The sequence below is a fragment of the Hirundo rustica genome, chromosome 2, assembly GCF_015227805.2.
Source record: "Hirundo rustica isolate bHirRus1 chromosome 2, bHirRus1.pri.v3, whole genome shotgun sequence".
Classification (NCBI taxonomy): Eukaryota; Metazoa; Chordata; class Aves; order Passeriformes; family Hirundinidae; genus Hirundo; species Hirundo rustica.
Genome location: NC_053451.1, coordinates 87,831,693 through 87,855,715, shown reverse-complemented (window position 1 = coordinate 87,855,715; position 24,023 = coordinate 87,831,693). Strand labels below are relative to the sequence as shown.

Here is a 24,023-nt window from a genome sequence, read left to right as displayed (position 1 = left end):
GGTGTTGAAAGGCGTCAGAGAAATTATGAAATCCAGAAGGAGTTTTAGTTTCTTAAAAGATGTGGCTCTGATGATAACCAACTCCAAAATGGGAAGAAAGGGAGACCCTTTTAAGTCCTTCAGTCTGTAAATCTTAAATAAATATGAACCAGACAGTGAAAATCACATTCATACATTTATATTGCAAATTTACAGAGAAACACTCAAGCTGCAGTTTACAAGTGATTTTAAATCCCTCAGAAATCCACACTGGAAAGCAATCCTCAAACAAAGCCCCTAGGAACAGTGAGCAGTACAGAATAATGCAGTGAGAAATGGCATGTTAGGAACCAGTTACGATAAATTGCCTGACCTGATCTCCTCGGGCAACTTCTTGTGGCCACAAGATACTCATGGCATTTAAACAGGACAAGTCTGTGGTTGCAAGAGGTTTCCTTTACCTCTGCTTTCAGCCCTGATGAGCAGCTCTGCACTCTTCAAGGAGAACACTGAAAACTGGAGAGGGTTTCAAGACATGGGAGAAAGATGCTTAACACAGTGGTAAAACATGCCTTGGAGTGAAAGATATCCACACGATGAACTGAGCTTGTCTAGAGCAGGGCTGCTGGCTGGCTGGCCTGATCACAGTCTATAAACACCTGGGGGGAAAGGAGCTGGGAGGCTGCAGGGCAGCTCTGTCTCACAGGCACAGGTCTAACTTCCAGGACAAGAAGGTGTTTATAAACTCATCTTACCGTGGAAGGTGAAAAACCGTGCTTGTGGTTGGACTGAGGTGGGTTCACAATAAGAAGATTATCCAGAAGTTTTCCTCTGGGTCCACAACAGCACCCAGGTTTGATGCAGAAAAAAACCAGTCTGTGGAGTCCCATCACCCAAACTGCAGCATGCAATCAGGTTGTGCCCTTCACAAAAATTTTTTCTTGGCTTCACTAACTTAAGAATAAACCACATTTGAGCTAAAAACAAACAAAACCTTCAGAAATGAAAACAGAATCAATATGGAAGACATGTGAAGAGTGAAATGTGAAAGAAGACAGATATAAAAGTGTTTTTCCTGGTTTGGTTCCCAAATGGCAGTATATAGTAATGACATCTTTCCTTAACCCTGGCTTGGAAAAAGTGTGTCTACAGCTCATTAACTGCAGTCCAATACAGGGTGACATCCAGCACTCTGGGTGGTTGCTAATATGAGAGCTGCTGAGTTAGAGCATAAATGGTTCACTGCACAGTTCCAGGGCAGCACCTACCACCCAAGGAAGACAAACAAGATGCTCTGGAAGCTGTGCAGTTTGCTCGTGCACAGGCAGCTTGTATTGCTTCACTGTCACCAAAGAAATGGTTCAAATTCTCACCACATGTACACCTGTGCCGTCTCAGGGAAGTCTCTGGTGCAGCTCATGTAACTCCGTACAATCTCTGTAACTGAGCTCTCTCACAAAAACAGCAGTTAATCCACACAACAGGCAAGATGGAAAGCAAAATCCCTGAATCTGCCAACAGCCAATTTATTGGCTTTTATTTGCCAAAGGTTGCTGTGGGTGAGGTATAAGGAAAATGCATCTACAGTCAGCCTGCAGTGCCTCCAGGACAGTCTTCCAAGCCCAGCAGAACATACTTCAGTAGTTTTCATTTGTTTCTTATCCAAAAATGCCTGTGAGCCCAGCAGTTTATGAAGCAATCCTTTTGCAACAAATTTAAAAGAGAGGGATTTCTGGGGAACGCTCTTAACACTCCTCTATCTCCATCTCAATAGCTGTATTCAACCCGTTCTGCTCACTGCTCAGTCCCAATTACAATGAGCTAGCTCACTGCTCAGTCCCAATTACAATAAAAGTATTTAATTTCCTCTCTGATTTCCCTTCAACAACAGATTGCAACTTGTCACACTTCAAGCTAATTTTGGTAGCTCATTTAACACACACTGAAACCTGAATATGTTCCCAAGCTCTGGCTCATTGCAGTAAAGGATGGAGAAAGGAGATGAAATCTCTGGAGACTGAGAACCTGGCTATGATTACTGCTGGTTGAAAACTTGTTTTGTCCCAGTAGTCTTGGGGTACGAGAATCTTCCATGAATGATTAACAGACTATAGACAGATCAATGAAACTCTGCCATAAATGTGTCTGAACCAACGCAGCTGGGGATCAAAGAAGTTTAACCAGCCACTGTCCTGTAATTTGCAATTCTTGGTGTAGTCAAACAGCATAATTCATACTAATTTACTGGAGATAGTTTCTCTAGCTCAAGTACCTGAGACACCTGGGTGATTGGTTTTTTCCCCCTTCCCTGCTTCCTACTCAGCATTTAAGTTACTATGTGGTGAGTTTGCCTCCAATATCCGTGTTCATATAGAAGAGAACTTTCTTCCATTTTGTAACCCACTGATTGCAAGAACTGAAAATTCAGTATTATGTTCATTGCTAGTGAACACATTCTACCACTTATCAAGAGAATATTAAGCTTCCCATAAAGCACTTTTTAGTGCTAAGTCTTGGAGATATTTAAATTCTGTCAGCAATATCAAAATTATTTCTTATCCCCAATTTCTATAACCAGCATAGTAACTTACTTCCAGGAATAATAAAGATTGTAGAACGTATTCTGAGCTTTCTTGATGGATGATGAGTTGGCCTCAGTAAAGTTGTTAACGATGTAAAATAAAATGCAAATTAAATAGCACAATCAAAACGTAGCTATTAAAAAAATAGTTGTGCAGGCATTATATGATACTAAGTACCACCCCTTTGCTTACGTTGTTAGATAGATAATACCAGCATATTAGAAATATAATAAATCACAATAAGCTGTTTCTATAGTTGTGTTCCTCAAACTGTGGGCCATAACCCTTCATGGGGATTCCTGAATGAGTTTGAATGGGATCACAAACTGTTAGCAAGAAGCGAGGGCAGATACTTCCCCCTAAATAGAGCAGCCCAGTCCTGTGGCAAGGAGGAGAACAGGAGAGCAGACTGTAATTAGTGGCTGCAAGTATTTATACTTGCTAGGGAACTGCTAACTACCTTTAATTACAACAGCTCACTTATTCCAGGTGGGGGGAGCAATATAGGCTAGAATTGAAATTGCTGGATAGTTGCTAACTGCCTTTCATTGCAGGCAGTAGATCTGTTTCTCCAGGGAGGAAGAATAAACTTGCGACTAGATCTTAGTCCCCCATCATTTTGAAATGGAGCCATTACCAGCTCAGGAGGTCACACAAATACACAATCCAACACAGTTGTGTTTCCAGCCTGTGTAAGAAAGAAGTCAGTAGTCTCATTTAGAGAATGTGTGACCACTAGGCAAAGACTGAGGTGCACCATGCAATCTGCATTGCACCTCAGTGAAGAAGGATGTTTATTAAAGGACTTAAAATGAGAAGGCAATTGAAAAAGTAAAATGATCTCGCTGAAATGCACTTGTACATTTCTTTCTGTGCCCCTGCCTGCCATCTGAATCCACTTTCTTGTCCAGAAGGGATCACCTTTTCAAAGCTTTCAGCAACTGAATGCATCAAGATGGAAACTGAAGACTGGCACTTGGGGCTGCAACCCCACACAGGGTCTCCTGGCTCAGTTAGCACACCAAATGGGTCAGGACGACGGGCCTCTCCCCTTCCCTCAAGAGGGCAGCTTTCCTCAAGCCTAGAAGAGACATTATCCAGCATGTCTTCCTCTCAAAATTAGGGATTTTAGGGAAATACAGCAGTGATATGAATGTCACATCCCATGTGTAGTGGTTTCACATTCACTAAATTCTGGTCTTGGTACTTACTCCTTCTGTGAGAGAGAGACTAGGAGAAAAACAAAGCAGGCTCAACCTTAAAATTAACAAATAGTTTATTAACAGACACTAAAAGAATAGAAAAAAAGAAAGTTGGAAAAAAACTAAAATGGAATGAAACTTCAAAAACCACTTTTCTTACAAAACAACATAAAGAGACAAAACTTGTAATTTTCAGTCAGTTTCACTATCTGACAATAGTCTTTCATCAATTCATTAGGGGAAGAGTCTCTCTTAGAGTCATTGATCCCGCTGACAACTTAGAACAGTTCTCTTGTGGGTTTTAAACTGTCACAAAAACAACTGCCTGGAGAAACCTGCTTTTTTGACCCTCCCAGGAGCAGTTTCCCAAGCTGCTTATGGGTCATGGGTCTTAGACTTTTGCATACTGGGGTGTCACCTTTTAAAGATGAATAACTCCAAAGCAAGGGATTCTTCACTTCAAGGTACAAAGATATCTCCTCACTTCTTCACTGGTGCAGGGGGCTTCTCGTCTTTATCTCTGTTCAAGCATCTTATAGGATATTACGTAGTTCATCACAAACACCTTTGCTTAAATCTACACACAAATTAAAACAATCATCTCCCCAAATGCATATCTTTCTCATGATTTAAAGGAATGACCTAAATATAGAGTTAATTTCCATGGCTCAAGTAAGAATAGAACAACCAACTCTTCAACCCTCTGTCCCAATAGTCTTTTCACTCTCACTCTACTGACTTCATGCTGTTTTCTTCTTTATGTTCACTCTGTCCTTTCTTACTCTCTCAGAGGAGGGCCAAGCTCTGGAAGCTTCATGTTGCCAGGAAAGGGTTAAATCTGCTCGGAGTCTTTGTCTCTCTCTCTGTAGCTCGTGGTGTTAGATGTTCAAGGCCGAGCTGATGAGGGTGGAAGAACTCATGCAGAAACATCAGAGATTGGAGCACTCAGGCAGTCCAGAATCAAAAAAAACCAGGCAGGATCATAAATGCCTTCTCAGCCACCCCTCAGTGTAAACTGGGGTGGCTTCGGCCCAAATGGTGCCCATAGCTCTTATCAGGGCCTAGCAGAGATCTCTCCCTGCTCCAGGGAAGTTTGGAGAAAGTAGTTGTTGCAAAACAGCCTCTCCTTCCTCCCCCTTCACCCGGGAGCCGATGGAATCCGGCCAGGACTCAGGCCAGCTCCCCCCAAAAGGGGGGAGCAGCAGGCCCAGCTCTCTCTGGCCAAAGGAAGGAGAAAAAGGACCCACCTACAGGAAATTCATGGAGTTTTATATGGTACTTCCCAAAGTCACAGCCAACAATTTCAGTAGTCGGAATAGATGTCAATATTCTAACTAACTCTCTGATAAGTCCCTGTCTCTTCTAAAGCAATTCCCAGGTCCTGACCTGGAGAATTATTTTACATTTTTCTATAACTAAAAAACTAAACTGTACTAACCCATGACACCATATTAGGGGCTTTTAGCATCATCAAAGTTCATGTTTGCTTTCTTGTGGTCTCTTCAATATCCATGATGCCTGTGGCTGCAGAGCAACCCGTCTCCTTCAATGTCCTCTGGCTGCCACACTATGTGCCTTTCTCCAGGAGTGCTCTGCACCTCCAGAAGGAAGTGGAAGCAATGTCAGGTGGAAGTGACCTTGCTGGTGGACATGATCTTATTTCAGCAGCAAAGGTCTCCTACCCCCCGCAGTGCTGTTCCAGTTCTCACACTGCGCCCTGTAATGTGACACCCCCTCCCTGGGGAAGCAGCTCAGAAAAGGGAGCTGGGTTAGAAATAACACAGGGAAAATCAGGAGAGAGAGGGGGAAAAAAACCCAAAAACAAAAACAAAAACAAACAAACAAACAAAAAAACCCCAACACAACAACAACAAAAAAAAACCCCACACCAAACTGTTATGTTCCAACTGGATCAGTTTTCTAAACTGTTGTATTGCACAATCATATCACCACCTGTGGTGGCCTGAGTCAAGAGTGGGAAACATAAGAAGTGTCACAAACAGCACTGCCACGTAGTGGCTGCATGAAATGGAAAGACTGGCCCTGGGTGGTGTGGGAAGGAAAAGAAGAGGTGACCTTAATGGTGTCTACACAACTTGGCCATGGAAAATGGCTCAGATAGTGAGAGAAGCTCCTGAGCTTTGCAGACAAAGATGCAATGTCTTGCAGGCCTAAGCGTTGAAGCTGGCCAGCTTGAAACTCAAAATGGTCATAGCCTCCTGCGATTAGGCATGGGGGCAGAGGAACCTGTGTTGGCCCTGGGTGTTAAAAAAGAGTTTAGGCCATAAGACATGCTTAAACCTAAGGTTTAGGTCTCCTCTGAACTTGAACTTGCAAGAATGTGTGGGATGACATTGTCCTAACAAACCCCTTGCAGAGGAGAGAGGAAAATTTTGCCAGCCCAGGGGACTGAAGAGTGGCTGCACTCTTTAAAGCCTGTAGCCAGTGGCATGGATAGTTTTGTATCCAAAGAGCATGGAAATAGTATGATTTACTGGAAACAGTGAAAAATACCAGACTTGCCATAATATTTTCCTAATATGAAAAACAATGTGTTCATGCCATGGGAAAACTACCACTGAGCTGCTGGGACCTTCCAAGCCCTTCTCACAGGTTCTCTGCCTATTGCAGAAAGTCAACAGTAAGGAAAAACCCTCCTGTGAGCCATGCCACTGTGTCTTCTGACAGTCTGGCGGGTGGTACACCCCAAACTACATCTTCCCAGAAGCCCAGCAGGCACAAGTTATTCCAGAAAGTCCAAAGAGCAGAAATTCAGCTTCCAGAATCAAGTGGAAATACTTCCCACTCCTGTCAGATCTTCAGGGATCCATTCAGAGGATCTTTTCACACCTTTCTGTGAAATACAATGTAACTGCAGCCACAAGTCAGGCTTTCTCAGGTTTTTCTTTGCAATTTGTCAGCGGCATTTTTGCCAGGCCAGAAGGGTTATGTCCATACTCTCTGGGGTTGAGCAGGATAACCTGTAAGTCATCCAGCTTGTTTGGAAATAGGGTTGTGCCCCCCAGCAGTCTGATAAGCCAGAAAGAGTAGTTTCAAAACGTAATTTACTGGTAACTGCAATGAGAAAATAAGCTTTTATTTCCTTGCCCCTTAACTCTCTGTACTGCCCAGCCTGTGTCCCTTCTGTGCCTGGACAGGTGCAGCGGGGGATAGGACACTCGGGGCATGTCCAAGTGGCATGGAGTCTTTAAGGCAGATTTTCGAAATGTTATGGATTTCATCTTTGCTTAACAGCTGGTTACTGTGCCAAACCACAAATCACACCACTTGAAGTGATTGAAGGAGGGGAAAAATAATAATAATAGTAAAGTGGCAAACCAGCTCAGGGATAGGCTTGGGAGTCCTATTAAACTTGAGAGGCAATGATTTCTATTCCCAGATCTGGTGGTTAACACAAGAACAAGAGCCATGTTTCCTCACCCCATCCAAAGAGTTGTACTAGGCAAAAACTGAAGAGCAAACCAGCAAAAGGTCAATCCTGTACTGTGTAGGCAAACGTTGCCAGCAGATTAACATGGCAATGTTCATGAAAACTCTGCAGCAGCTCTGGCAAGCTTTGCAAAATTTATAATTCATCACAAAGGAACCAAATTTGTGATGTTTCTTTCTGTGGAAGAATGGGAGGAGACTAATGGTAAAGGAGAAGGAGTGGGAGTGCGGAAGCGGGGAGAGGGGAAAGCAGAAAACCAAGACCTGGCAAAAAAAAAATTGTCTAAATAGAGTAGTTCAGACCTCAAATACCACGCGGTGCTTTGACAATCTTCTGGGTTTTGGCATATTAAACAAAGTGTTCTTACATTTACTAGGCTGGAATGTCCATTTGACTATAGACTCTCCGCTACTTTGCTCGTACTTTAACATTTTGGACGTGTGACAAAAATGTGTGTAACGCATTTTTTAAAGTGTTGATTGTACTCGTAATTTTCAAGTCAGAATATAAAATAAACATCTCTGCCCTTTCTTCCAGCAGGCAGCACAGAGATCTGCTCTCCGCGTTCTATCTGACAGGTACATTTTGTCATTTTTATGAACTATAAATTGCTTTATGAAACGTTGAGCCCTATTTATTGTGGCATATAACTCATAATCGGATTTTGTCCCCAAAGTATCTGTGAGCTGGGATGTTAAACATTTTGCATGCTTGGATTTGTCATGCATGTGTAGAGTTTATTACTGCAAAAATCACAGTCTTGTTGTATTTCATATAGAGTATGCAGAATCCCTTGTTGTGATACCAAACAAGAGATAAGAAACTTACTGGAGAAGGCATGAATGATGCAGTAAATTCTGAGCTTTAGAGTTTGCTGAGATATATCTGAGCTCATTTCTCAGCAATAAGTACTTCATTTATTCCGAGATGTTCTCTTTTGACTTTTTCCAAATCTTTTCCCTGGGAATTACTCTTTCTTTGACGAGATTCTCTGTATGTTTTATGCACAAAAACAATGCCCTTTTCTACCCCTTAAGTTTTAAGAGATTGCTATTTTGGAGGAATTTAATTAATTTTTTCACTTCTTCTGGAACTGCAACTGTGCTCCAGGCAGATAAGCAGGGGACCAAATCCTTAATGTTCAGGTTTTACTCAGCTCTTTTTCAAGCAAAAAAATCCATTAACTTCAATGGGAAACTTGCCTGAATGAGGAATTCAGTATTTGGGCCATAGTAAATGTTATAGTTGGGCTGTAGGTCTGCATAGGTATTTACCTTAAATGACTTTTATGAAAGAGGATTGATTGAAATATAAGGTAGCTTTCTAAGACAGTCCTGATTTCTTTTCCAGTTTTGGGAAAGGGGTAGGAAGGGGGAGGAGTACACTGTACATTTTAGTGCCTGTGAAAAAGAACTAGCAGATTTACATTTTTCCACAAATGAGGTACTGTGTCACGCAGGCTGACACAGAGTAAATTTCCCCCTGTCTCGTTGGCAGCCCCCTCTGCTCCGTCTGGCCCCCAGCCCCCCGCCTCCCTGGGAATAAGCGGTAATTGACTCTGGAAGCCAGCTCAGGCCAGGATTTCTCCAGAGCAGAGCCTGTCACTTAGGCTGAATTATATGTTGTGCGTGGATGAATAACATTTCTCTCTGCTTGGAGGGTAAGGCCGCCAAAATTATTGACCTTCCCTACCCAAGTTTACAAACACCGTTTTGTTTAGAATTTTTTGCCCCGCTTTAAGGAAAAAAAATTCTGAGTAAAATGTATGGGATGTGGGTGAAATTGCCAGCACAGTTATAGGGCTCAGAAGTATTTGCTATAGCAGGAATGAATGCAAAAAGAAAGTGGAGTTGGAGTCAGCATTATGCCCCGCTCCCTGGAGGTGTGCAAGCTCACCCCCAAGTCAAAGAGATTTTGCACTTGGTAGATACAGTACCTTGACTAAAGGAAACATGGGGATTTTTTTTCACAACATACTCCCCCTGGGCTGAGTGTGGAACATTCCTGCAGGGGTGGCCCTGGAGGTAATTAATGAGCCCCAAACCCTGCAGTTTGATTTCTGTCTCCCCTGGAAAGAAAAGTGGTGGTGATGGATAGATGTTCCCTACCTCGTCAAAGGTGGTGAGGTAGCTGGGCGCAGGCTGCTTCCTCCACAGAGAAGAAAGCCTCAGTATTAATAACCATCACACCTCAGATTTAGGATTTAGGGTCAAATATTTCCCTGTCTGCCCCTAAAACATGCTCAAGGATTACAGCTTTCCAGTCTGCTCTGCAAAAATTTGGCTGCCAGGGTACCCTCCTTCTCCTGCTTCTGGAGGGGATTCTGGGAAGGCTGGGGGTACATCCTGGGGGTTTGCCTCCCTGCCACCCATGACCTCACTGCAGCGAGCAAATGGGAGGGCAGGGGGCCAAAATCCCACACTGTGACAGCAGTTTCTGTCTCTTCTTGGCTAGAGCGGGGATGCCTGTGATACTGCTGCTCATTAGTTGTGTCCCAGCAGCAACTCAGAGCTCCCAGTCACACACCACACTTCCCAGCAACAAGGGAGATGGCAACTTACTGTAAAACTTTCAGTATTTTTGCCCTTTTTTTCTTTTAAATATTCTCCAGAAGTTCCTGTTGCAGTTCTTGCTTTCAGGTTCTATTAAAGAGATAACAGTTAGCTACAATAAAAGATGAAGGAAAAAAAATTAAACAAAAAAGAGTGAGTTTTTAAACTAGCCATTGATTTCTGTAGTGTATCACACTCAGTCTTGTTTTCAGAATGACACAGTAACCCCCAGCAGATTTATGTGCAAACACAAAGATTAGTGACCCAGAAGCTTGACTGAAACAGCTTTTCTGCTTCCAGAAGACAGGTTGCTCTGCACATGCACTGACTGTTTTGTCAGCAAAGATGCACTGGCCCCATTAGCTTTTCATTCTCTCATGAAAAGCCCTCGGTGTTTATTCAGCACAGCTTGGTTTTAATTTTATTGTGTTCTTCAGTAAAGTGGTCAAACTATACAGATTACTCATTTTCTGGGACAGAGAAGAGCAAGAACTTAACTCATATACCTTAATGGTACAGTGCTGGCATATTTTCCATTGTCTGACTCCCATATCCACTGCTTGAATAGCTTTCAAGTGAAGAAAAATGCCTGTAACTAAAATATTCAGTGTGTTCTGTTGTTATTTAGCAGTAAGCAGTGTGGTTAAGCCAGGTCTTAAACTTGCTTAATCCCACTGAGCTAAATAGATTTTATTACTGGCTCCCATGGTTCCAGAACTCTGACCTTAAGGCTGAAGTTAAAAGTTAATTTTTTTTTGCAGTCTGTTCCACTAACCCAGAAACACTTGCTGGATACATTTGCAATGGAGAATGTCCAGCTGTAAATTACAGCTGTTTGCAATCCTACCCAAACACAACACTCATTATTATTCTTTTGTTCTTTTTAGGCTGAAAAGCCCACCATGATCATGCAGTACTTAATCCGCACATTAAATTTACTCGCAGCTCATATTCGTGTGCAAGATAAGATTTTCCATGAAGTAAAGATTTACAGTGGTCCTAGGGCACTTTTATTCCCCTGGCTGCTTTTAATTCTCTGTGCTGGAGTGTACACCAAGGGGGTCTGCCGAAGGGTTTTGAACACTTAGAGGAAAGTGTTGTACCACTGCTGAATTTCCTCTCTGGTTGTAACAAGGGAAAGACAGGTCCTTTGCTCGAGTGCTTGGGTGGTACTTGGGAGACGTGCTGACTTCACAGCCACGATCTGCTCTCCTTTCTGTGTACTAACAGTGGAGGAGGCAGGCAAAACCCGCCAGCTCTGCCCATACAAACCTCAATGCAGGCATGTAAGGCATAGGCAGAGCTGAACCCAGTCATCCTAGCAGCCATATGGCTGTGCTGGCAGGCCTGCCATTCCCAGCTGATAAGTCCTGTAAAGGGTCCAACTCAATAGCTTACACTCAGCACCTGGGTGATACATGTCATCCAGACCTGAACTGTGAAGCATGGGCTTTGATAAACCTTTTAGATTTACCACCTCTTGCTGTTGACAGAGTAGGCGTCTCGGCACTAGCATCCATTTGGCAGTGGAGACAAGCGCCAATCATGATGGCTGGTGAGCTACACAGCCTGTCCTGACCTTCAGTCTGGGCTGGAGGGATAGTGCTTTGCACTTAGTTCCGTGTAACCATGCCTCATCTGTCCCAGTCTTACCACGGTTTGGACACCAAAATGTGGGCTGTACCAGACATGAGCTGGCTTACCCTAATGGGACTGGCCAGTAGCATACAGGATCCTGAAGGGCAAATGAATTTTTCCCCCTTCCCCACTAGGGAAGTGAAGAGTTAGGGCAGTGAAGAGTTTGGGCAGTTGAGAAGCAGTGGTGCCTCACATCTGTGGGGAGAGACATTTGGAAGCAGAGGTGCTGCTGCACTGCCTCTCATGGCTGCACACATGAATTTAGCACTCAGGCACAAAAAAAATCAAAAAGGTTGACCTTGGACAACCCCATCCCTTGCCCTGATATAAGCAGACATAGAACTGATGATTACCCAGCAGGATGTGTAGCACAGTTCTTCTTCAGACAAAGCCACATCAAGATATTTGTGTTAGGAGGCCTGGGGAGGCACTGCCTGTAAAATATTGAAGCAACAATAGGAGGCAATTTAGATTTTTAATAGATCATTTAATGCAGGCAAGGCAGCTGTGCAAGCAACCTGAAAACTTTTTGTGAAAAGAAAGTTTTCAACAGGTATCTGCTTGAGCTGTGATTGTGAAAAGCAGTTAAACTAGTGATACCCTGAAGTAAGTAAAGAGTCCAGTGACAGCTAACAAAAATACTCATGTGCTTCATGTCACTCACGTACTTAATGTTTGTGTTGGACTGATGTTTCCAATAACATCGCCTTTCACTCCATGAGGGTTCCCCACATGAGAAGCTACATGGTCAGCCTATCAGCGAGTGACTCAGCTAGCTGGCTGGCCGGAAAAGCTTCATGTGGCAGCATTGTGCAACCAGTGACAGCCAGGGGAAGCCTTGGCTTGGGGCCGCTGATCTGGGAGCCGGCAGAGAGGGACGGAACTGAGATCACAAGCTCCACAGGAGTCAAAAAGGTCGGCCAGAGAAAAGCGTCCACGCACAGCGCTCACTGCCACAGAGGCAGACATGCAGCTCTCGGCGTTAGCTCATTGCTTAAACTTTCTGGATTGTCTTTGAGAGGGAAAAGAGAATACATCTGAGAGGGAATATATGGATTTAGCATTTATGTCTTACACAAAAGTTTGGCTGTCTGGAAATGCTGGTGTCTCACGCTTGCACCCTTCCTGGCCCCTGCCCCAATATAGGGTAGCAAAGGGCGGCTGCTCCTTGGAAAGGGCTGGAGTTTCGCAGTCCTGCTAGTTACAGAACGTGAAGGTGGAAGAGTAATGATACATATTGTATATAGGATAGTTTTTCCAGTATTGGAGAAGGTTGTGAATTATTGTGAATTAGTGAAAAGGGGCTTTAGAAGAAGAGCCTGTGTAGGCAGCTTGGAGTGAAAAGGAATAGGTATCTCTTGTAAAACTGGGACACCCTCTATTTAATTTGTGAGCAAGGCCTGTAGCACTCAACTTCTTGCTGCTGGATGTTTTCTCATACCTTGACTACTGCCAGTGTTTATTTAGAAATGTTCTACCATAGCACCAAATTGTGATGTGGATGCATTACTGTGTGAGAAGGTGGAGCAGAGCTGTCCCAGGGAACTGTAACAACTTTGAGCCCTATTAAATACTGGAATTCCTTTGATGTTTAAAGAAAGAAAAAGAAAAGTTAAGATGTATTTTTTTTCTTCAAGGAAGTGATAGTGTTTTGCTATCATGACAGCCAAACATTTTCCAGCTCCCTATGGGCAACCTCATGCAACCTCCCCAAAGAAATCTGGGGGAAGTCAATCAGTTCTAGTTCCCAGAAACATCTGCATTTGGAAAAATATCTGTCTGCTAGAAGAAAGGTCTAACTACTAATTTGTCACATATTTTCTTTGACTTCCTTGGTCTTCTAAGAAACAGTGTGAGGATAATTACAGCATGAATGTGGAAAGTAAAAAGACAAGGTGTAGGTCTGTGGTCTTTCACATATTAGTAAGGAGAAAACAGGTCCCATTGCTGGCTGGCAGCATGAAGAATATGCAAAGTGCTATTGGGAAGAAGAGCGTATATGTGCGCAGCATATGAAGTGCCTCAGCATATGATTAACCTCACTGGGTATGTAGTAAATAGCAGATAACTGTGATCAAAAAAGTATTCCTGTGATTTATCAAACTGAGCAACTGTGCATTTTGCAGTGAAGCAGGAGGTCAATCCTGAAATCTAGGGCAAGTAGAGCAATAGGAAATTGCGGGGACTAAGAAGTTAATCATACTGTTGGACTGCTTCCATCTGGTTTTGAAAGACAGAGTCAGTACAGTGCTAGCGAGGATGCTTCACAGCAACAGATCAGGAATTAATTTTTCCAACAAATCTTCAGCTATCATTTGTGGTAACACAGGCTTATAAAAATGTAATTTAATTTCTTTGGAATAAATCAAATAGGACAAGAAGTGCGAGAGTATTTTTTAAATGCGTGTATCTGAGGGAGGGGGGGAAAAAAAAAAGTGAGGGTAGGAGAACAGCAACAATCCAAGAGGAAGCAAACACTAACAATATAAAACCTGGAAGGCATATTTGGCCATCCAGGTAAGTTGTGCACATAATTTTCTTTGCAAAATCAGTTCTCAGTTGGGAAACTTCTACATTTTTATGACCCTTTGAGGCATAATCTTGTCTAACCTGTCTGTCCATCTTCAAAATTTGGATCAAAGGAGCATTGACCTAATGTTTGGTGGAATTGATGCTCTGAACACCACTTACATATATCATGAGTGCCCTGCTATAGGCATCAAGTTTGTTAATGAATTCTGTTTTCCTTATTATTGATACTACTTATGATATTTCAATGAGATTTGAACATCTGGGCAATAAAAGTCCCCGTTGGCAATAAGCCTGTTGTAAAACAAAAGGGATTTTAACCCTAATAGTAATTCTACTAGCTAAAACTTGCTTTCTTTGAAGAGGTAGGAGGACAGTTAGCTGATAACATTATGCTTTTCTTACTTCAGCAGTGGGATGAGATGACAGAGAGCCCTATATTAGGAATAACGTGTTGTGCTATTTTTAGTGCTATGCTGCAAAAAGTGAAATGTTGTAAATACATTTGTATCTATTTCCTGGCAATCTGATGAAAGAGAACTCAAGTTTACGCAGCACCAAAAGCAGAAAACCAGTGGCTGCTCTGTTCACACAAATCAGCACTTTCATGACCACTTTATTTTAAGAAAAGGTGAAAAGTCGTAGCAAGCAGCAACACCTCAGCCTAGTCCAGTTACACAACATGAGTTTGGGACTTTTGACCCGCATGTGCTTGTGAATCGCTTCCTAGCTGTAGCTCGGGGAGTCTCCAGAGCAGGTGCAGCAATGCAAAGGAGAATCTCAGTCCCCTTTGAGTGAGGCAGCAGTCCATGCAGCAGATGGAGGGAGATCCCCCCTTCAAGCTTTAATCGTTCGGTAATCAGCCAGGCACAACTGGGCTTTCTGGCATCAGCTCCATGGATGAGGACATGCTTGCTGCAGTCGTTTTTTCCTGCCTTCCTGCAAAGATGGTTTAGAAATCTCAGCTGAATTTCTGGGTTTGCCTTTGTCACTGGTAAGGCTATCTGCCTTCCATCCTCTGTATTTTTTAATTTTAGATTCAAGAGCACTTTCTCCTTGCTCTTGCTTTTGTTGTGACCATGGCAGCAATGGAAGCAGAAAGGAAAGGGGAGATTGGCTTGCTCAGGGAAGAACAATCAAGTTCTGCAGGAGGCCAATCCATGAAAAAGATCTGCTTGTGTCCAGGATGGGCAAGGGATTCCTCAGAACAGTATCTTCATGAGGCCCCAGTGGGGACAACACAAAATCTGTGCTTTAGCTGGCCCTTTGTTCTCGGAGGGGTGAAGAGGATACATACATGCAGAACTGTGTCCAGTTTCCTTGCAGGCAAAAAAATAGGAAGAGTTAGTATACAAAGAATGAGGTACCCTGTGATTTCTCCATGGGGATTAGTTGTGGCTGATCAGGCCTGAGGTGCTCCTGCAAGGAGTCGCATTGCTGTGATCTGAGATACTTTGCTCCCCCATGCAGTCCTATCCAGATGTGTCCTCTGATTTTTCATGACTGCCTTAATTTTGATGTAAGTTGCAGGCAACTTTTTATCCTTTCCTCTCTCTTGGAAAAGTATTGGATTTATTCTGCCGTAGAGGAATGGTTCATAGTGTTCTAGGTTTCTTGCATTTCAGTGAGAGGAAATGTGTGATCTTTGAACAGCCTGGGATTTCTCCCAGAGAAAAACTGGAGCATTTGTGAAATCAAACACAAACGCTTTTACGGTGGAACAGCTTTTTACCACAGCTATTCCACATATGCTGGTGGGAAGGTACAGCAGCAGTCCAGCAGGGCGCTACTAGCTCCCCCAACACATCACTGATGAGCAGGGAAAGTATTCAGGCTCTGGAACCATTGAATGGTTTTTTTTTGATGAAAACTGCAATCCAAAAATCTCAAATGGCTCATTTTCTTAAATTACAATGTTGGTTTTTTTGCTCACTCAACATTTCCAGAGAGTCTGTCTGGTGACATTTTCTTTACAAATTACCAGACCAAACACTTTCTGCTTTATTTTTCATTATTATTGCTTTCTTTTGAGGTTCTGTTTCATGGGTAAATTCAAAATTGAAGGGCTTTGTTCCAAACTGGAATGGCATGAAATTTCAAATCCCTTCTCCAAATGGAAGACCTTCCTTCTTTCAAGGACTGTATTTATAGTAGGCTGCTCTTTTTTTTTGCAGTCAGAGAGGGTCCAGATCATATTATGACTATTCACTCTAATGAGTTTTTAACTCAGAAGTAAAATTGGACCTGGATTGAAACTGGGTGTAAAAAATTCTAAGTTCAGACATTACATTTTTATCACCTGAAAAATGTTATCATTTTGAAAGGCACAAATACCTAGAAATTACTAAAATTAAATTAGGTATTTTTCCACAGGGTATGATTTAAACATGAGACATGCTATCTTTAATATGGTCTGCAATCTTCCATCATTTTAGCCAAAAAGAAGATTGTTTATTTTAAAGATAGGTATTTTATGTCTAACCAAATTTACTTTGCATAGCAGTGTATCTTCTCTGTTAGATTGCTATCAAGATTTTAAAGGGTTCTCCATTCTTGACTCAGGCACAGAAGTCTTTCTCATGTTGAGACACTGCCTCTCCCCCACACATTCACACAGAAGAGAATAGGCCCTTCTCTGTGGAAATTTAGCGGCCAAATAATTCTCAAATAGCTCTCGCTCATTGCTTACTGGAACAATCAAACATAACTGCTCTAAATGAACTGTTTATGAATTTTTTTTTTTTTGTAAAAAAATCAATTAATCAATTAATTTTTAAAAAATCAAAACAGGGGAATGGGGTTAAATAATCCCATTATTCTGATTTCACAGATAAAAGTTCCACCTCGAAAAGTCATAGAGACCTGCCAAGTAAATGCATTGCTTTGCAATGACAGTTTAAGACACTTTAATACGCTTTTTCGAGGCTCTGCTGTGGCCCTGGTGTCGTGCATACTCATGGAGGCTTGTATTGTTTCATGCCCAGGAAAGCAACACCCGCTGGCAGGGAAGCTGCTGGTTAGGAGGCAGGTAGACCCTGGTTCCCAGTAGCCCTAAGGGACTTTACTTGCCATTCTCATCTTCCTTTTCTTCCTTCCTACGTTGCCTTTAGAGGGAAAAGAGGAAAACCAGACATGCAGCCTCTATCACATACATCTTCCCCTCTGTGGCCTCAGATCTCCATGATTTTGGCTAAGTTTCCCGAGGTGACATTGTCCCAGAGCTCCTCTGTCTCGCCATCATGGACCCTTGCTGTGTTTCTCGCCCAGGTTGCCCTTTGCCCATTCCTCAAACCCACCCTGACCCCACTGGGGTTCCTGGAGCCTCCCCATCTCCTAGCAGTGTCCCCCAGCCGCCGCAGTGTCAGGGCCACGCAGCGGGAGCCGAGCCCCCCCGGTTTGCAGCGTTGAGTGAAGCCCAGCGGAGGGTACCCAGGCATCACCGCTGCTGAGAGGCTGACGTGAACCCCAGCCTTGGAGGGGGACAATGGAGAAAGAGCCGTAGTGAGGGCCAGCCCTGTTGTGCCTTGTTTTGCCGCCCCACGGACACAGCCCGGCTGCCAGCACTGCCGCCCACCCAGGCAGGGCTGCCCTCGGCCGCTGGCCCACGGTGGGGCGGCCACGCCAGCGGCTGGACACGGGGGGCTCTGCCTGCGCCTCCAGCCTCTGCGCTCATCTCCCCGCGGTAACCATCGCTCTTCCCTGCTAGTAGTGCCCTCAAGTACTGATTTCCTGAAGCCACTTCTTTTAAGGTCACGACGTCCCTTTTTCTAAAACTTAATAAGCTTGATACTGACCATGTGGAGTTAGAGTGGGTTTGTAAATATTTGTATCTTCGGTATTATTTCTTTGATAGCAAACACTAGGACAATAATTCCCACATTAAAAGGGCTCTTGGGAAGGGTTTAGGAACTCTGGCCAGGCAAAAATAGTTGCCCGAAGGAAGAGGAAAAACCTTGGAGAATTACCAGGCTCTTTTTTTTAAATTTTGAGACAAATGGACTTTTCAAACTTTGCCCTGAAAAGAGATCTGGTCATGACCTACTATAAATCTCATATGGCCATTTAAAACCTCACAGTGCTCTGGTTAAACAGCATTGCACCAGACAAAACCTCCAGGGCATGGGGACATTGCTGCGGTTTTTCCCTTTCAAGCTTGTATATTGTCCCCATAACATATTGCCAATGTTCACAGGACCAAATGAGACTGTGGCCTTTCTTTAATGTACTCGGAGCTCTTGTGTCGAGAGCCTGTGAGGTCAACAGGAAAACATGGAATGAAATCTCAGCTGAATATCGGTCTTTCCCAGGCTTCCTGGCAATTTCCAACTTCTCACTCTTTTGTTTTCATTTAATAAGATAGAGCTTGTCCTGTGCTCAATTAAAAAAAAAAAAAAAAAAAAAAAGTGGAAGAGCTAAAACTCAGAAAATGAGCAGTCTTCTGGCAGATTCCCAGTCTGCTGAACCTAATAAGAAGCACACTCATTTTTCCAGTTTGAAACTTTTTGGTGCAAACACCCCTAGTGCAAATATCTCCCACAGGACTTGTGAGAAAAGTACCAGTATATAGAAAAATAAGAGTGCTGGTATTCTGACATGAAAGCTGTAGCCTACATTTTTGAAATAATGATGTTGAAAAGTGGAGCTCTGAGAACCTAATTTTGGGCTTCTCCAGCTGTCAGATCACCCTCAGCTTTCTTTCTTCTCCTTCTGCTAGAGGGACTCGCAGCACAGCACCTCTCCCTGTTAAAGCTGAAGAGGAAAGCAGAAACTGCAAAGTCATTTGTGCAAACTCAGAGAACAGTCTGAGAAGACAGCAAAGCCTAAACACTCCTTTGAGATTATCACTTTCTAATTGATAGAGATGTACCAGTTCAGATGTACCTTTGTCTCAACTTCGCTTTTTTACACCATTTTCTGTATTAGCCTATTATGTGCTTGTCACGTGCAATGTGAAGATTTTAACTTCAGATTGCTGATGTTTTATGAGTATTATATAAAAGTATATATATATATATATATATATATATTTTTCCTAAATCATTATAAGGGATTTAATGTTGATGAAAAGCAGCAGGTTGGCGCCTGACTATCCAGTTTTTCCCTTGTGTTGCAAGTACATCTGCCCCCTCCTGGAACCTTGAATTATCCCCATGCATATTCTTTATGTGTGCAGACAAAGGGCACTGTTGAAGCAGATGAGTGTCTCAGCATTTGATGTCATTAGCTAATCTCAGCCAACACCACATTATTTTCTAAGAAATGTATTGTGTTATTTTCTTGCATTTGGTCAAAATGCAGCATTAGCCATTTAGCAAGAGCCATGACAAATTTCTGTCACTGTCTACTGTATGTTGCTGTCCTCTGCCTTTGTAAGATCTCACAATTGGTTACACTGGGAATTACAACAGAGTTGCCCTACCCAAATTATTAGTGTTGTTTTTCTGACCAAAATCTGGTATCACTATGGAGCAGCAGTAAATTGTGGATCTGGTTAGAATTGTTCATATTTACCACACTATTCCACCAGTCATTTACTACACCAGCCTTTTAAATATATTACAACAAACTATGAAAACACTCTCTGATTAAATGAGGGAACATATGGCAAATGAATTCCCACTGTCCCAAATGGAGAAGACATACTCCAGTGTCACAATGCTCTCCTTTGGAGTCAAGCTGCGCAGCGATCTCATGCACCAGTGTTCATCTTCTGAACTGGGAGGTTAGCTGGAAGAACTGGTAACTGCAAACTCTGTAACCTGCCAGTCACGCCTCCTGCTCATCAACAGCTGCAAGGATGAAAAAGAGGTGCAACATGTGGGTAGTCTGGCCGGTATAAAAAGGGACATCATGGAAGGAAGGTGAAATCTGGAAGGAGAAAAGATGAGCCCCTGTTAAGAAATTCTTCACTACTTTTTATTAAAGCCATATCATACCTGAAAGAATAGATTTTCTGATACTGTTTTTATGTTGTCATTGGCTGCAATTTGATTGTGTCAAGGCATAGCTTCTGTGAATGTTTGGGATGTTCAGATACACTTTCTGCACTTGTGCTGGAAAGAACGATTACCCCCACGAGTTGCACTTCTTTTTTTTTTTTTTTTTTTTTTTAATCAGAAGTGACACCCAATTCACATGGCCACAGTGATTCTAAAATTACCAACAAGTGTCCAAAGCTAAGACATGCTGAGGGTTTGCTTAGTTAGGAAGTGCTTGCCTTAGGTTTGTCTTGCAGCTGGTGAAAAGCTTGTTAAAGGCAATAGTGCAACCCTGAGATTTCCTTACTGAGACATATTTTAATATCTTTGCTTTAATGTTGATATAGTCAAGGTTAGAGGTATTTATTTAGTTGCAAGGCCATATGCATGGGAATTATGTAATTTAAGTTTCATGCATCTTCAGATGACAGGACACGTTATAACTGAAATTAATAAACCAGCCCTGTACACTAAAAATAAGCAAATAAATGTAAAACACATCACCATAGTAGCAGAACCACAACACGCTGATTAACTGTGGACAGCACAGTCATCAAATCAAGGTCACAATCAAGACTCGAACCAATGAGTCAGAGCTCTGAGTTTTCAAACAGACACATCCAATGAAGAAGGTAAACAGCTTTACATTATAAGCTTGACATGAGATGGAACTACGTCCAGTTAGTTTTGCGTCAGGAAAAGCTGAAGAGAAGACAGTTCATGTTTCAGCCAAGCTCCTCACAAACATTCAAGTCAATACAAAGCACTGAGTAAGGCAACCAAGTACAGTATTCTTCAGTCCTTGCTAGTGGTGCGTGGAGGACTGGTGCTGTTATGGTTCGGTCCAGAGAAGGCCACCCATCAGAGCAAACTCATCAGTGATGTGGAGTTTAGAATTTCCTTCTTATGTCATATAGTTATCATGTATGAGTGTTCTTCTGCTCTTATTCTCTCCTGGCCATCAAACTTAAGTCAGAGGTCACTCTGAAAATCACATGCTCTTTCAGTTTTTAAATTATTGATGTAACATTTACGAAAATACTTCTTGCATAATTACTAGGTAAGGACCATGAATAACTTTTGGAATAATTCACCAGTAGAAAATGATGGATCTAAGAATCTGGCATTTGCTGCTAGGCCTGCGGGCAATTAATATGCACCTTTTCACTTTTTTCCTTTTTTGGCCAAATAGCTATGTGAAATAAAGTAGGATCCTTCCCTTAAAGGAAAAGAAAGTGTTGAGCTTCATCCTTTCTTCCTAAGGATCTATATTTCACATGGTTGCTGGCTGCCAGCACAACACAGCAGAAGCTTTGGCCAGGATAATGACAGACTTTAAAACCGACATCTCCTGCTTGGTGATCCCAAGAGGTGGCAATACTTCTCATAGATCCATCATGTTTCCTGCTTACTTCACTGCACAGATGGAGCCTGGTTTCCTGGATGTGGTCAACACAGCCTGGTGTCTGCTCACTGCTGGATATACCCGTGGCCTTGCAGGCAGGAGCAACAGGCTGAGGTGTGACACACCAGCCTCCTGCATGGTGTGTGTTCCAGCAAGTAATGATGACCTTTTCCTGCAGGGAAAGCACTTAAAACCTACACTCAGCAGGTGCCACCTGCTCAGGACAAGCTAATAACCTCATCAGCACATAGTGTCTCCATGCCTTTTCTAATAATAATCACTTCTTTACCCTAAGTTAGGAAGCTAATGTGAATCAGTTCACAGCTTGCCCTGATGACTTTTAATCTAAGACCACAGCTGGCCTTTGTGCTTTTCATCAGATGAATTCCAATAATCATTAAACAAAGTTTTCTCAGTTATGCTTCATGTCTGGCCCAACGTATCTTGCAGACCTTATTTCTGTGCAACACTGGTAAAATCCTGCCAGTGTGTGATGGCAACATGAATAATTAGTTGCTGTATTTGTACAGCATCCGACATATAGCTATTTTCCAGTAGTCTATACTGCTTTTCTTTGTATCTAGTCTAACTCTGGAGAGTACAGAGAAGTCTGCAAAGTTTTAGTCCATGAGATCATCCCAGTAATTTCTTACTGCAGGCACTGTCTGTCTAACTTTAGTTCCCCATGTTAAATAATTGTGATATTGTTTCTTTAAAACCCTTGACAACAAAAATCAAAACAATCGTAAATAATCCACAGACATATGGAATTGTTTTGAAAAAGAAAGCAAATTGCTGAGACTCCTTAAAAATGGAGCTCTACCAAGGAAACCCCAGCAGCCTCTTTGACAGTCTGCTCTAAAACTTTTTACTTGCTTTGATGTTGTTTGTAATTTATGCTCCTCAGAGGCTTTTAGATGAAGGAAATCATCTGTTTTAATAATGTGAAACCTTCTTCTGGCGACTCGAGATGGGAATTCCTGCCCTGTTTCCTGTGCCTCTCTGTCATGGTCAAAAGGAGAAGGAGGGCTTAAAAATTGCAGAGCTGTTAGTGATCAGAGCTGTGGCATCACCTGCCATTTGAAAATGTCTACCCAAATATTACTTACCTCTCACTGCTGAAGTAACATGTTAAGGAAACCTGTCTTTTTAAGCTCATTCTCCAGTCTGGTGTTATTTCACTGTATTAGTAATTCATAATGATAGGTTATGTGGTAACAAGTATAGGACAAAAGCAATTATTGAAATAGTTCCTTTAATACAAAATTATTTTAATTACTAGTGATACCTATCCTTTTTTTTCCTCATTTCTGTGCTAAGCCTCTTCATGATTCAAAAATTGCCACAAGGCTACCACCTCTGGTAATTGCCATTCTCTGAGCTGAGTGAACAAAGGAAAAATTAAACTGGAATGTGTCAGCCAAGCAGAATAGGAAATATATGTTCTTGCAGGAAAGCTACTCTCCTCCTAATTACCCTGCAATTGCCAGGTTCAAAATGTAATTTATGAGCAGCATAGATGGAATGGCCACATTACTCCATAATTTCATGATAATCTTTTCTACTCCAGATTTCAGAAGGAAGGGATTTTGCAGCTGCCAGTGCATTGGCATTGTCGGCAGCTGCTCTGGGCAATGATGCTAGACAACTACACTTGAGACATACTCCTGAAAAAATGCAAAGCAGTCTCCTAATAGCACAGTTTTATAAAAGAGAGGTACTGTGAAGTACAGCTCAATAAATATAATCTGATGGGCTGCCTCAGACACTGATGGTCACATTCAGGAACAGATCCAGAAATGTAGAGGGAGATGGAAGTTTTCCAGCTTTTCCTGGAAAATGGCTGCTGCTGTTGCATGTTCCATTTACTGTAAAATACACCAAATGCAGCAAGTGAACCTCATAGACACTCCCTGAGTCCATTTTACTCTGACAAGAATGGAGTAGCCTGCAAAAGGATGGAGTAGGGGTGACGCCACAAACATGTGATAGGCAGCTGACATGCTTCAGCTTGGCCCTGAGGCCAAGTCTACATTTCAGTTAAGCTGGGGCAGTGACTTAGTAGTCATCTGAGTGAGCTTTAAACACAAAACACGGGGAGACTTATGGCCAGATGGAGCTCAGGAACCATTCAATGCCCACGTAGCTATCACATTATCGTATTAGTTAGCACCATAGTCTGTGGTACTTGAGCTAGTCCCAACAGGGTCACAGAGTGACTGAGGGTGGAATTCATCTCTGGGGATCATCCAGTCCAACCCTCATTCAGAGCAGCATCAGCTAAAACAGTTGCTCAGGGTCAAAGTTGGGTCTTGACTATCTCCCAGGATGGAGAATCCACAGCCTCTCTGTGTAACCTGTTCATCATCCTCACAGAGAAAACAACAACAACAACAACAACAACAACAACAACAAACCACCACCACACCAAACAAAAAAATTATTATATTCAAATGGAACTTCCTGTGTTTTGATTTTTGTTCTTTGTTTCTTGTCCTGTCACTGGGCACCGCTGAGAAGAGCCTAGCTCTGTCTTCTTTACTTCCTTCTGTCAGGTATTTATCCCTTCCAGTCATCTCAGCCTCATGTCATCTCATGTGAAAGAAGTTCTAATCCCTTAATCATCTTCATGGCAGTTTGCTGGTCTCCATGTCTCTTCTGTGCTGCAGAGCCCAGATCTGGATCCAGGGAGATGCCAGGGGAAAGC

The 24,023-nt window shown here is 42.6% G+C and overlaps 1 protein-coding gene across 3 annotated transcripts in view; it reads left to right on the top strand.

The window, feature by feature from the left end:
• Nucleotides 1–24,023, top strand: part of AFF3 (ALF transcription elongation factor 3) — a 329,088-nt gene that overhangs the window by 249,127 nt on the left and 55,938 nt on the right. For 2 of the 3 annotated variants that reach the window (XM_040055428.1, XM_040055429.1), the window contains exon 9: nt 7,752–7,792. In XM_040055428.1, the coding sequence (XP_039911362.1) occupies nt 7,752–7,792 (41 nt within the window). The remainder of the gene's footprint in view (nt 1–7,751; nt 7,793–24,023) is intronic. The other variant, XM_040055430.1, reaches the window with a different exon arrangement.